Raw genomic sequence first — 12,950 nt, forward strand, 5'->3', positions numbered from 1 at the left:
ATTTGTTTTATTTAAAACCTTTATTTTGCTCTGTGAGCAAGTGCTTTTTTTCTGTTAAAACATTTTATTTTATATTTGTTATTTGTTTAAATAAACAGTGCAAGCACCATTGCACCAAATCCCTGCATCTGGCCTGACGTCCCCACAAAGCCACCCCTATCACAAGTATTTACATGTATATGTACTGTGTGCTGGATGATGGAGGTACTGTAAAATGTGATACATTTAAAAAAGGTATAACTGACAAACTATCTTAACACTTAAAAAAAAAACTCTATTGGAGTAAATACAGTATAAGTACTGCCAGTTATAATCTTGTAATTTAAGGATTGTATTCATTTTAAATTTCTCCAGTATATAAACAAGGATTTTACTATACCATACGTATGAGAAATGCATGTAATTATGCAACATATTTTGTCAAACCATTTTCACACTACACCATCCAACCCCGGGCCCAGTCGCACGGGGCGGCCCCAGGGAGACTCAGCCCTGAGTTCAGCCCTGCCTGCATTCACATTTGCCTTGATCTGCAATCTATGGGGTGAGATTCGTCCCGGGGCTGGACACAATAATTTCACACTATATATTTTCATCCTGGGTCACGCTGATGCATGACCCTTGCCCCTCAACATTTGTTTTGTGGCTACTGCCATGCACATTTTCAACCCAAGCCGAACGTTTAGTGCCATAGTAAATGTTTCAATCTTGTCTTTACCCTTAATTTATACAGTAGAGCAGTAAAGAGTTGCCACTAGGAGTGCACAAGATAATTTATTCCCAATTAAAACAATAAGTTTGTTACAAAATTGCAATGAAAAATCAAACTGTTTCAAGAAAGAATAAATTATTTTTATACTGATCTAATTACAGAAATTCTACCTTGCACAAGTCAGTTCAGAGACTGACCCAAAGGTCAAATACGCTGTTGACTTAGGCATGCCAAGAACCTATTACAGTAATAAATAATAAAGAATGAATACAATGAGGCAATAAACAGATAAAAGAATATTAAATAAACAGAGTTTAGACTGCCAAATCATTTTCAAGATTCATCTCCATTAGAACATTAAAAAAAAAAAAAACATCTGACTCAGACACACATAATAAAACACTAAAATTTTACAACATGTTTATATGAAACAGGGGACTAGGCCAGGCTGCCTGTGGCACATTATCAGGCTTCCAAAAGTTATTAAACCTTTTTCTGTAAAAAAAATAAGTCTATTCATTAATCTAAACCATGGTACATCTACAAGGACCTCCCCTTGCTTTTTACACATGACGGAAGACAGCAATAATCCAACGAGAATTAATAGGACTGTTGTTTTTTATAACATTGAAACACAAGGAAATGATTTTAATGATCCAAATAGTTGTATTAGTAGTATTAGTAATATTAGCCATATTAGTAAGTACGCTAACAACATATGTCCTGCATACAAATAAAAGGAAATTATAACACAAAACACACAGCCAATAACTTAATGTAGAAATATGTGTGGCATGGTTTGCCACGTTTAATATGCTTTGCCATACAGATCTGGATTTACCACGCTTTCACTGTGTTTTATTACACTCTGCTAGGCTTTTAGTGTGGAAAACTTTCATTGGGAAGGGTGAAGATGCATGTATCTTTAAAGAGAAAAGGTGATGCCAGAGGAGGGGGAAGGGCTCAGCATGGTGGGTTTAGTATTGCCTGTCTGAGCAGGGAATAGGAGGGGGAGGCAGCCTTAAAAAACAAACATTCTCCCTGGGAAGTCAATAAAGTCCATTTGTCACACACTTGAGGGTGACATTCTAAACATTGAAAAGCTCTCTCCACAAGAGTTGCACTACAGTGTGGGACAAGGTAAACATGTCCAGTAATTTAATTGTCTGGCTTGAACCTCAACTTTCTTTTGGCACCCATACTGTTCTTATGCTAATGAGAGATGATGTTTTTGTTCCAAATGCATTGTGTTGCCATTGCTGGTGAAGTTCTAGTATCCTGTGAGGCAGTCAGCACAGGGAGATCGTGTCTAACTAACCTGGTTGATTTTTTTCAGGATGCAACATCAACAATGGATAATTGCAAAGCATATGACATGATTTATTTAGATTTCCAGGAAGCTTTTGACAAAGTCCTACATAAAAGATTAATTCTCAAACTGAACACAGTAGGGATTCAAGGAAATGCACGCACCTGGATTAGCGAGTCGTTAACATGTAGAAAACAGAAAAGTACTGATTAGGGGAGAAACCTCAAAATGGAGTGAGGTAACCAGTGGAGTACCACAGGGATCAGTTGTAGGTCCTCTGCTATTCATAATTTACATTAATGACTTAGATTCCGGTATAGTAAGCAAACTTGTTAAACATGCAGACGACACAAAAACATGATCTAGACAACATTCAGAACTGGGCAGACACATTGCAAATGGCATTTAATGGAGAAAAGTGTAAGGTACTGCATGCTGGAAATAAAAATATGCATTATAAATATCATATGGGAGATACTGAAATTGAAGAAGGAATTTATGAAAAAGACCTAGGAGTTTATGTTGACTCAGAAATGTCTTCATCTAGACAATGTGGGGAAGCTACAAAAAAGCCAACAAGATGCCTGGAAAAGTGTTGAATTTAAATCAAGGGAAGTAATGTTAACATTTTACAATGCATTAGTAAGACATAATTGAGAATGTTGTGTTCAGTTCTGGTCACCTCACTACAAAAAAGATATTGCTACTCTAGAAAGAGTGCAAAGAAGAGAGACCAGAATTATTCTGGGTTTAAAAGGCATGTTATATGCAGACAAGCTAAATGAAATGTATGTTCCATCAATCTCTGTTCACCCACAGAACTATACCAGAAATGTCTGCATCATGGCTGTACAACAGATGGATCATAAGTTCAATATGATTTTAGAGGTGAAGGCAGTACATATATACGCACTGTCAAATTACACTTGACAGTGACAGGTGACAATATGACACAAACAAATTGGCCTCAGCATGCAGAATAGCAGGTCGAAACTGAAGTTCATAAAATCCATGCAAGCAGCTCCTAAGATAGAACTCTCAGATGGTCACTGAGGGGCCAAACAGCCTTCTCTTGCTCACTTCTTATGTTTCTTCTACTAAAGCATTGTTGTTTCAGGACGAGGACCTGCAAGTTGTTTCTTACCATTTTGGTACAAAGAAAACAGCATAGATTTGTAGAATGTCCTTTATATGGCTTTACCATCACGGAGTAGCCACTGACAAAGACAGTACCACGAGGCAGAAAGAAGGAAGCCACCAGGTTTAACACCCATGCTTTAATCCGAGTGCCATGAGATCTGTTTTAATATACAAATTAAAAATAATGTAGACAGTTCCTCTGAATATGCAACAATTGCTTGCTTTTCAAAACAGCCTTCTGGAGATTTCTGTTCACCAGTTTCCAGTATTTTATACAAGCAGTTCCCTTGTTCCACAAATGTGATCCACAAATGTGGTCTGTCCTCATGTCATTCTGTTGTAAATATTAAAATGCCACTATGTGTTAATATACTTATGTCCTCAAAAATAGCTGTAGGGGGCGATACACTGTACAGCTATGCACAAAATGTTTGCATCATCTAGAACTTTATGATTGAGACATAATAAAAAATTAAAAAATAAAACTATATGAAATGCTTTTTATCTTTTATTTAACATCATGTAATCAAAGAAGCTACAAAATGATATAAGTCTAGGACATCATAACAGTAGTACAGTATTCCATGTTAGATTTCGAAATGTCACATTTATTTTTTATTTTTTTGTCGGTTTTTCGTTAAGAACATGGAAAACTACAAAGCGTTATGTAATTAAATATGTTTAACGTGAACATTATTCAGCAGGTTTCATTCGTCTTTATGAAGCAACATTAGTTAATTATACTGCGTGGTGCAAAACCTTTTGTCTATAGCTATGGAGGTAGTTAGTTATATATGTTTTGATTAAACCGACCAAATCACTTCGTACAGCGCATTATAAAACGCATATTTTTTATTTTAATTATTTTTTACTGCGACAAGCAAAGATTAACAAGCAACATGTCTAATGAAATCATAGTAATAAGAAACTGTCACGGGATATTGATGCTTAGCCCCAAATATTTGGCTTCGCCACAATTAAAGCAAACAGTGTTACTCTTTTTGAATCAATATATATAATATATATAATATATATATATTATATATTATAGATATATATATTAATATATATATAATATGGCGATTTCCCACCGCTTTCCAACTTTGTAACCAGATATTAAAAATCATGAAAGCAAGCAACGAACTCTATAAGAGGTAGCTAGTATCTGATCTGTTACTACAGTAAACTGTACTACTTCTGCGCATTTGACAGTGACACACTTACCTTGAAAAATGAGAATGCCACAAAAAGCAAATGATACCAAGTTTGAGGGTCCCATGGCAAACAACGGAAAAGTAACTTGTCCAGAAAGAAGGTGTTTCTTCGTATGTTACTGGTGTTTTTTAAAGAGCAAATTCTAGTCTGTGCAGAAGCGGTTTCAAAAGCACGCCCTTAAGAATAGTACCAGAAGAACTGTTCTCGCTGTAGATTATCACGCAAGTTGATTCTAATTATCCTTTTGGCTGAGGCACCCGGGGGGTTGGGGGTGGGTGTAAGATTTCTTTTAACTGTCACAGAACCTTACATTTCTTGTAAATCCTAAATTGACATAATATAACATTCTTGTCCCTTATAAAAAAAGGCAATCACTGTTGTCGTATTAATACATTGTTATTTTATACAGTATATGCACCATTGAACCGTTCTTATTCATGGTCTGCACAGCACTGTATACTGTGCATTTTTAGTCGCATATTTATATATATATATATATATATATATATATATATATATATATATATATATATATATATATATATATATATATATATATATATTTGATCGCTGTTTTAATGGATTCTACTGCTCATTCTAAATTTAGGAATACATATGCTGAACCAAAAAGGATTAGTGAACTGTGTTAAATAGAAATTCTAGATGATGCTTTACGCATGATAAGTTAATACTTTATATTTTGTGATTTAAATTTTTAAACATTGAGTTTTGTTCAGTTGAACAAACTCACAACAAATCAATCATTGTTTAAAAACAGAACATGACTTATTCTAAAAGTTAACCTCTTGAACAACGAATAGAAAACCATGGTATCAGTTGTATATGTAATATCTTCAACTACCAAACAGGGGAGGGGGTTACATTATTTTAATTTACAGAACATCACTATATCACCACTGCTTGCATTGTGTAGAAAAAGACAAAATTGCCATCTCAGTTGATGTAAAAGTTTACATTGTACCAAAAAACACCATTTTGAATCTTTCATAAAGACCAAGCCATAATGTTTTGGGGTAAAATGTTAGTTTTGTGGGTCATAGCAAGTATTTTCTAGCACTACAAAGTCTGATAGTGTGAGTTTTAGTTTTAGGTTAGCTATAATATTTGTTATATGGTCAAAGCAAAATAATAAGGCAGCATTTTAACTTTTATAAGCACATCGAAATGACCATTCCAGTATCATTAAAAAGAGTATAGCAGTTTTAGCCCCACCCTCATGTTAATCTGTATAATCTATGGAGATATGCAAATGTAGAGGTGCTAATAATTCATGGGGCTGAAAGAGGGCTCTTTATCTGCTTGCAGGGGGCCCATTTTGCAATTCTGATGGTGCACTATGGGGCTGTAATTTGCTGGGTTGCTATTAGGCACTGCTGCAGTAGGTACAGAGCGCTGTTCTTAGGTCTGGTAATGGTTGTTAAAGCATGCATGTTAAGCTTAGCTCTGTGCCCAAATATTCACTTGGTGCCCTGGTTTTCAATAAAGATTGTTGGAAATTAGCTTTACCTCTGTGCAAGTCATTGTACCTCTTTGATCTGCTGAAATATAAATAAATGCAGCCACTTTAAACCTTTGCTTCTTATTATTGAGTCTCAATGAGAGACAGTAGTATGTATTTACACCAATGGTTGGTTGCTTCTGATAATGATAAATATGATCCAGGTAGTTCATCATTTTGGATTGGCCTTACTTTAAATGTGTTTGATATATCTGCTTTAGCTAACCATGAACTGCGGCCTGCTAATTTAATTGCATGAATTGCGTCTGAGATGGTAATGTAATGAAGAGAAAATTGATTGTGAGGAATAAGCGAGTTGGTGCTGCTGGTGCTTGACACCAGTGGTTCTGATTCATCAGAACCACCTTGACATTTTTCGACTGGCAATGCCAATAGGATTAATCCTGCAGATTGGAAACGGGCGAGCTGAAAATGGGCCGAATATAAATCCTTTTTTGATTTCTTTTTCAATGAGAGATTGAACGGACTCTGGTTCTTGATTAGCAGAATGAAGGTTTTTGAAAAGAGGAGTGGCTGCATGAATGCTTTTATTTCCTGACATATCAGAGAGTGCTCTTGTTGAATTTTGCTAGCTGGAGCAGCTGCCTGCTGATTTGATGTGCTGCCTCTGGGGATGTTTTGCTCTGGCGCAGACTGCCTGCTGTCTGGTTGGAGCCATTGAACAACCAAATGTGGCTGGGTAGCTTTATTGGGTGGAAAAACTGGTTCAGCCAAGATGGAATTACAGTTAAGAAGAAAAAAGCAATTCTTGATTACTCCTTGCTGGGATTGCACTGCCATTTTTTGAGAAGGGTCTTTATGATCTTGTTGAGCACCAGTCCTTCCAGTACAGTCGCTCTGGAGATGCATCCTGAGCCCGGAGTCGCTTGGATCGGTGGAGATTAGCTTCTTAGGCGGCAGGTAGAGATAAAGTATCCCAGTTGGGAGGTACCTGTTCAGATCTTATGGAGATGCCGGACGGAGAGAAGAATGTTGGGCTGATCTGACCCTGGTTTGAAGCTACAGGGGAATGCTCTGATATGGACAAGAAATTCTGAAAATACATTGAATCCAAGGAAGACAGTTGCTGTGAGCACTCCATATTAAATGCTGCTTTTGCTGATTAGAATAATCATATGTGAGTCTTGCACTCCGCTTAGGTTTACAATGAGAAAACACACTACAACTACTTCGGGGTGACTGATGGTTAAATAGAGTAGATTTAATTGATGAAAGGAGATGATAGGATTCAGGGGGCCTAGCTCTGCCCCCGAACCACACTTAATAGGTAATATGGAATGAAAACAAACTGGTTATCAGTAGGGTCTCGTTTCTGGTAATTGCGTACATGTAAGACATGTACATTGGGGAATTGTGAAAAATTGAGCAAGATACCACAGAACAAATAATTGAGGGTCAGTTTTCAATAGTAAAGGATTTACAAAAATAGTTGAACAAGTATAGCCAGCTCCTGATCCAGTAGTACAATTGACTAAACCATCATGTCCTGCTGAAGCCAGCGCAGCCACCAGATCAGTTTAAAACCATAGCCGGAAAGAGCTTACTCTTAATAAGAAAAGCCTTTTAGTGTCACTTTTCCAAGTAGTGGGAGTTTTACGGCAATAACTAGGGGGCTTTAAAAAAGCAAATGAAAGCTTACAATAGGAAGCAGTGATCTCAAGAACTTAAATCTTGATCTTGAACTTAAATCAGTCTTGGATGTTTCCATCAAGCTAATTAGGGATGCAATTTATGAAAATCATGATCCATTTAATTGCCTCTGTTCACCCACAGGACTATACAAAAAATGTCTGCATTAGGTCAACATTACAACAGATAGCTCTTGAGCTATGTGGCAGGACAAAAGCCCTGCTCGTGTAAATAGTGTGTGTGAGAATGTAAGGTTGGCAGGGTTGGGGTTCACTTTGTGGAGTGGCCACACCTGTGATTGTTGGCAGGGACAGAATTAACCCCATCCCTGCCCCAACCTTAATTTCCCACACACACTATTTATACCAGCAGGGCTTTTGCCCTGCCATAAGCTATATATGATCTTAGATGTGAAAGGCTGGACATTTTGGTAGTTTTTAGTAGGCACTAAACAGCCTTTGGTTTTCACATTTTCTGAAATGATAGAAATGATACTTATGTCAGTTTTTTTTTTTTAGTCTTCTCCAATTTTTTTTACCCCGGTTTTGTCCCCAGTTTAGTGTGCCTAATTATTATCTGTATCCTCGGCTCACCACTTGCAAACCCCCCCACCGACTCGGGGAACGGAAACTGGAGCATGCGTCCTCCTGCCAATCTGTCATCAGGATCCACAGTGAGGCCACCAGACCTATAGCGCCAGAGGATAACACAGATCTGGAGGATCCACTGCAGAAACACAGGTGCCCTATCGGCCACAGAGGTCACTGCTGCACGATGAGCCATGGATTCCCCTACTGACCTAAGCCCTCCCTACCCGGGCAGTGCTCGGCCAATTGTGCGACACCCCCTGGAGTCTCCCAGTCATGGTCGGCTGTGACATAGCCTGGACTCGAACCTGCGATCCCCAGGCTATAGGGCACATCGCGTGGAGTGACTTTGCTGGATTCGCAGCTCAGGAGCCCTCTCTTATGTCAGCTTTTAAATTCCCAGAGGATGTCAATGTCTACTTACTGTAGTTGTTTTATAGTTTTTATCTCAGAGATTGTGATTAATTTACCCATAGTTTCTGAAAACTGACTGAAAAAAAAAGACTGAAAGCTTGCAAGCCTAAAAGGCTTTCTCCTTGAAACCCGCTCATACAGGTAACCGGTTTAAGAGGATTTCACAGAGCTGTCTGGTAGATCCTTCTGATTGTCTCAGCTGTGCCTCAGGGCTGTGGAATGCTTATTGTGGTTATCTCTGGTTGGAGACCGTCTTAGTGTACAAGCATGCTGGCTGTAATTGCAGTGTAAATATTTATTATATTATACCGAAGTCTGTATTTTCAATCTTAAGTCCAAATATTTACAGCACTGTGTATTATTGGAATTTTTTTGTTTTATTTGGATAGGGTGCAAGCTTTATAGACAACTTTAAAATGATGCTGCAATAGTTTTAGTCTAGGAAGTGTGATCATATCATTCCAGTTTTTACCTTCTTGCACTGTCTTGTGGTGTGATCTGTGACCCTGATCTTGACCTACAAGGCATTGTATGGTCTTGCTCCATTATATCTCGCACAATTACTGTATCTCTATACATCCTTGGCCATACACTAGGCTCACAGGATGCCAGTTTGTTGCGACTTCCCACGTTCCAGGGTGAAAGGATATTTTCTTACCTTGCCTCTAGCCATTGGAATTCCTTACTGTCTTTGGTCAGACAAGCATAGTCTGTCCCTATTTTTAAATCTCATTTAAAAACATATCTCTTTGAAAAGGCATTTCTTAGTACATTGCCTTAAGGTTGTGAATTGATTTTAAAAAGAGGAGAACCACTAAAATGTTTAAGAATTCAAAACTACTAGTTTATTTTGCTCTGCTAAAATGTGTTTAGCACTTTGGGAGGACCTGGTCTTGAAAGGTGCAATGTTGTTGTTATTGTTGCAATATGGATATTCAGTTCATTGGTGAACAATCTACAACCCCCAACCTCTACATTACAAAATACCTTTCAAAACCTGAGAAAAGTTTTGCCCTTGGCATCATGAATGACATTGCTCTTGGCACCATGAATGACATCGACTCAAAGAAGTCTCTGGCCAGCAGATTGTGAAATGTTGCACTCCGCAGCTTGTCCCACAGAGAATGTGGTGCACTTGAAGCAGCAGACAATCTCCTATACTTACCTCTCTATGGCATAGATCCGCAGACAATCAAGTGGATTGATGTATCAAAGGTTTCTAGCCGCCGGCTGAAATCCAAGGAACACATTAACATGCTAGCAAAAGGAAATCCTGACTCAACCGACATCTACTTTCCTCCCTGGATTGACTCATACTACTCAAAACGTCTGGAGGTTGTGCAAGATATAAGCTTCAATGATTTCATTGGATGGCATGATGTGGTGACAGAGAAGCCCAAAACTGAAAACATCCCTTGTTACGTGTTTCCCTTTGGATACATCAAAAAGAGAAGCACACCTTATTTAATCAATCATTACCATTACAGTGTACAAGACTACCCAGAGAACTACTTCTATGCTATTCAACTTTTCAAGCCATGGAAAGACAGAACAGACCTTCTTCCTGAATGGTGCCATTAATGTGTGCTTGAGTGGTTGTGGAGAGTAGGGGACAACATGAATGGAGGAAATCGAGTGGTTAGTCAGGGATTGAAAAGTCAGTCAGTACCCTAAATGAGGGTTAGTTTTTTTATTTTCTTTATTGATTTCATTTTTTGGAAATAAATAAATACACCCTCTGCTGGCTACCCAAGGTTACTTTTGTCTGTCATGCTTTATACCACCAATGTGGAATCCTGCATATGAAGTAGCATTTGTTACATGACTGAAGTACCTGGCTTATGCAACCTGTCATCTTAACAAGGTACACCTGTAAGCTACTGGTTAGAAATTGTTGGCCATTTTAGCTCTGACATTCCAGAGCACCAAGACAGCCGCTATCAACCACTTTCTATGGTCTACTGCCCTATAGTTTTGAGAACACATGTATACTCCATCACAGCACAAACCACTTTTAAATAAAACTAACAATCTAACATTTGCCAATAAACAAAACAGGAAACAGAAGCATTCAACATAATTCTCTGTTCCAATGAAACTAAAATATAACGTTTCCCCAAAAATGGACCACTATGTTGTTTGGAGAAAAAAAAAAGGAAAGCCTTCACAGAAAATCATATCGATCATGATATGAGGGGTGTTTTAGGGGGCATTCATGTGATTGAAGATTGAATGAATGCAGTCATGTATCAAAACATTACAAAAATTGCAATGATACCATCTGCTCGTAGGCTGGATTGGCAGGCAGTTTCTCTTCCAACATAACAATGACACAAAGCATACAGCTAAGTCAACTCTGGGATTATTGAAGAAAATGAAGATAAAAGTTTGGGAATAGCCTCACAATTACTACATTTCAATCCAATAAGATGCTTTGGACTGATCTGAAAAAAACTGTTGTCAAACATTGTGTCTGAGCGAAAGGAAATGTGCAAAACAAAATTAGGCCCAGATTTCACCATGAAGATGTAACATAGTGGGTAAGAATTATCATAAATGCCAGAATGCTGTAATAAAAACATGAAATACTAAAGCAGAGGTGCCAATACTTTTGAATACTTAATACTTACTAGAAATTGTGTATTAAGTTTTGTGTTTTATTATAAAGCAGTTAAAGTTTACTAAATACATGTCCTTAAACTGTTAATTTGAATTATGGTATAAGCGTTGGGTGCCAGTACTTTTCTCTGTGACTGTTTAAGTGAGTATACATTAAATTAAAATAATCGAAAAGTATGTTTACTAATTTCCCCAGAAGATAGTCTCATGTTTTTCTGTTTTTGTTTTTTGTTAGTTTTTTTGTGGTTGCTGAAATGTGCTAGCAGCCTACCCGTCAGTAACCTGTAATGCCAATGAAAATGTGTTCACCTACAACTTCTATTGCTTGGTTTTAGAACTGGCAGATATTCTGTATTTGGCTGATCTTGAAGCTTGTCTGTTTTTGTACAGTGCATGTGTAATGTTTTAGTCAGTTTTAACTTTACCTGGTGGAAAGCTGGCTGTACTAAATGTTTAATCCGTTCAGAGCTGGGCATGCCGCAGTGTGGTGGTGACAGTATTGGCATGCCACAGTGTCGTGGTGACAGTATGGGCATGTTCATCAGATGCGCTTGGTCAGGGGAGCTGCTTAGTACACCAGTCAGACTGTACTATAATCGGACAAGGAAGCTGAACATACTTACTGAAAATGTCAAATACTGGCCACACTGAAGAATAAAGCATCCAATCCAATGCTTTTGTATATATCAAAAATAAATGTCATAAAAAACAACCAGCGGTGACTTTTTACAGCACGTTTAACACTATTATAATTGCTGTAAAATTAAAGGCATCAGCGCAAGAACATCTCAAATTACAACAGGTAAGTGACATCAAGGGAGCCACAAGAATGGAGCATCAGGTGCTAAATCCCTTAAAGTAAACTAAACAAGTTTTATAGTTATTTAAAAAGTGGACTTCAAGTACTGTTGGTTTCACTGCCACTGTTTTTAATCACAAGTTAATACATCTACACATCACGTTACTTCAATTACCAGAGATGCCATTCTCTTATCGTGTGCGTTGAAGTTTGATGTGTAAAACTAATACTTTCTTTTTTCAGCAGAGTGCGCCAGAGAACTTTTATAAATTTAAGAGGCTTACACCGTTGTTCCTTAAGAGGATTTCTGCTCGCTCGCTCTCTCTCTCTCTCTCTCTCTCTCTCTCTCTCTCTCTCTCTCTCTCTCTCTCTCTCTCTCTCAACAAATGTTTTTTTTTTTTTTTTTATTTGTTGAAGGTGGCGACAGGATCAATAAATGCAGGTATGTGTTATCTAACCTAAAAAACAACATTTCCTTTGCTTCGACAATTGATGCAACATGATAACAATTCTAATTGTTACCATACTTGATACCGTTTTTGCTAGTATTCAAATAAATGGATGCAATTGTTTTGGCAAAATTGCACAATAATTGTTAGTAAATGTAATTGAAAATGAAATCAAATGATTCAGCGGGTTAAACTGTTGTCTTATCATGCACAATCAAATATATTTAATCTACAGCGAAATTCTACAGCCCCATGTTTTCTAAAAAAAATTGTTTTAACATACCAGGTATTTAAAGTTGTGTTGCTTAAATAAATGCCCATTTCAGTGACAGTATATAATTTCCTGTAAAATGTAGCCAAGTTTGTAATAACGTTTTGGAATGTTAGAGATTTAATTAATCTGTAGTTTAAAACGAATATGATTTTAGATTGCGGGGTTGTGTGGTTTTTTTAAACTGTATTCTTGCATGCTATTATTGTGCAGTTCACATAAAAGGATCTCAGGTTAGACCAGGGGGGAACAATTACTCTCGAGTG

At 37.4% G+C, this 12,950-nt stretch overlaps 1 protein-coding gene across 1 annotated transcript in view; it reads right to left on the reverse strand.

The window, feature by feature from the left end:
• The window catches only part of LOC121319577 (fibulin-1-like), a 48,335-nt gene extending 43,758 nt beyond the window's left edge, over positions 1-4,577 (reverse strand). The window contains exon 1 of the mRNA XM_041257155.1: positions 4,386-4,577. Coding sequence (XP_041113089.1) covers positions 4,386-4,440 — 55 coding nt within the window. The 5' untranslated portion in view covers positions 4,441-4,577. The remainder of the gene's footprint in view (positions 1-4,385) is intronic.
• Positions 4,578-12,950: the final 8,373 nt, after the last annotated feature.

This window comes from Polyodon spathula, chromosome 8, assembly GCF_017654505.1.
Source record: "Polyodon spathula isolate WHYD16114869_AA chromosome 8, ASM1765450v1, whole genome shotgun sequence".
NCBI classification, from domain to species: Eukaryota; Metazoa; Chordata; class Actinopteri; order Acipenseriformes; family Polyodontidae; genus Polyodon; species Polyodon spathula.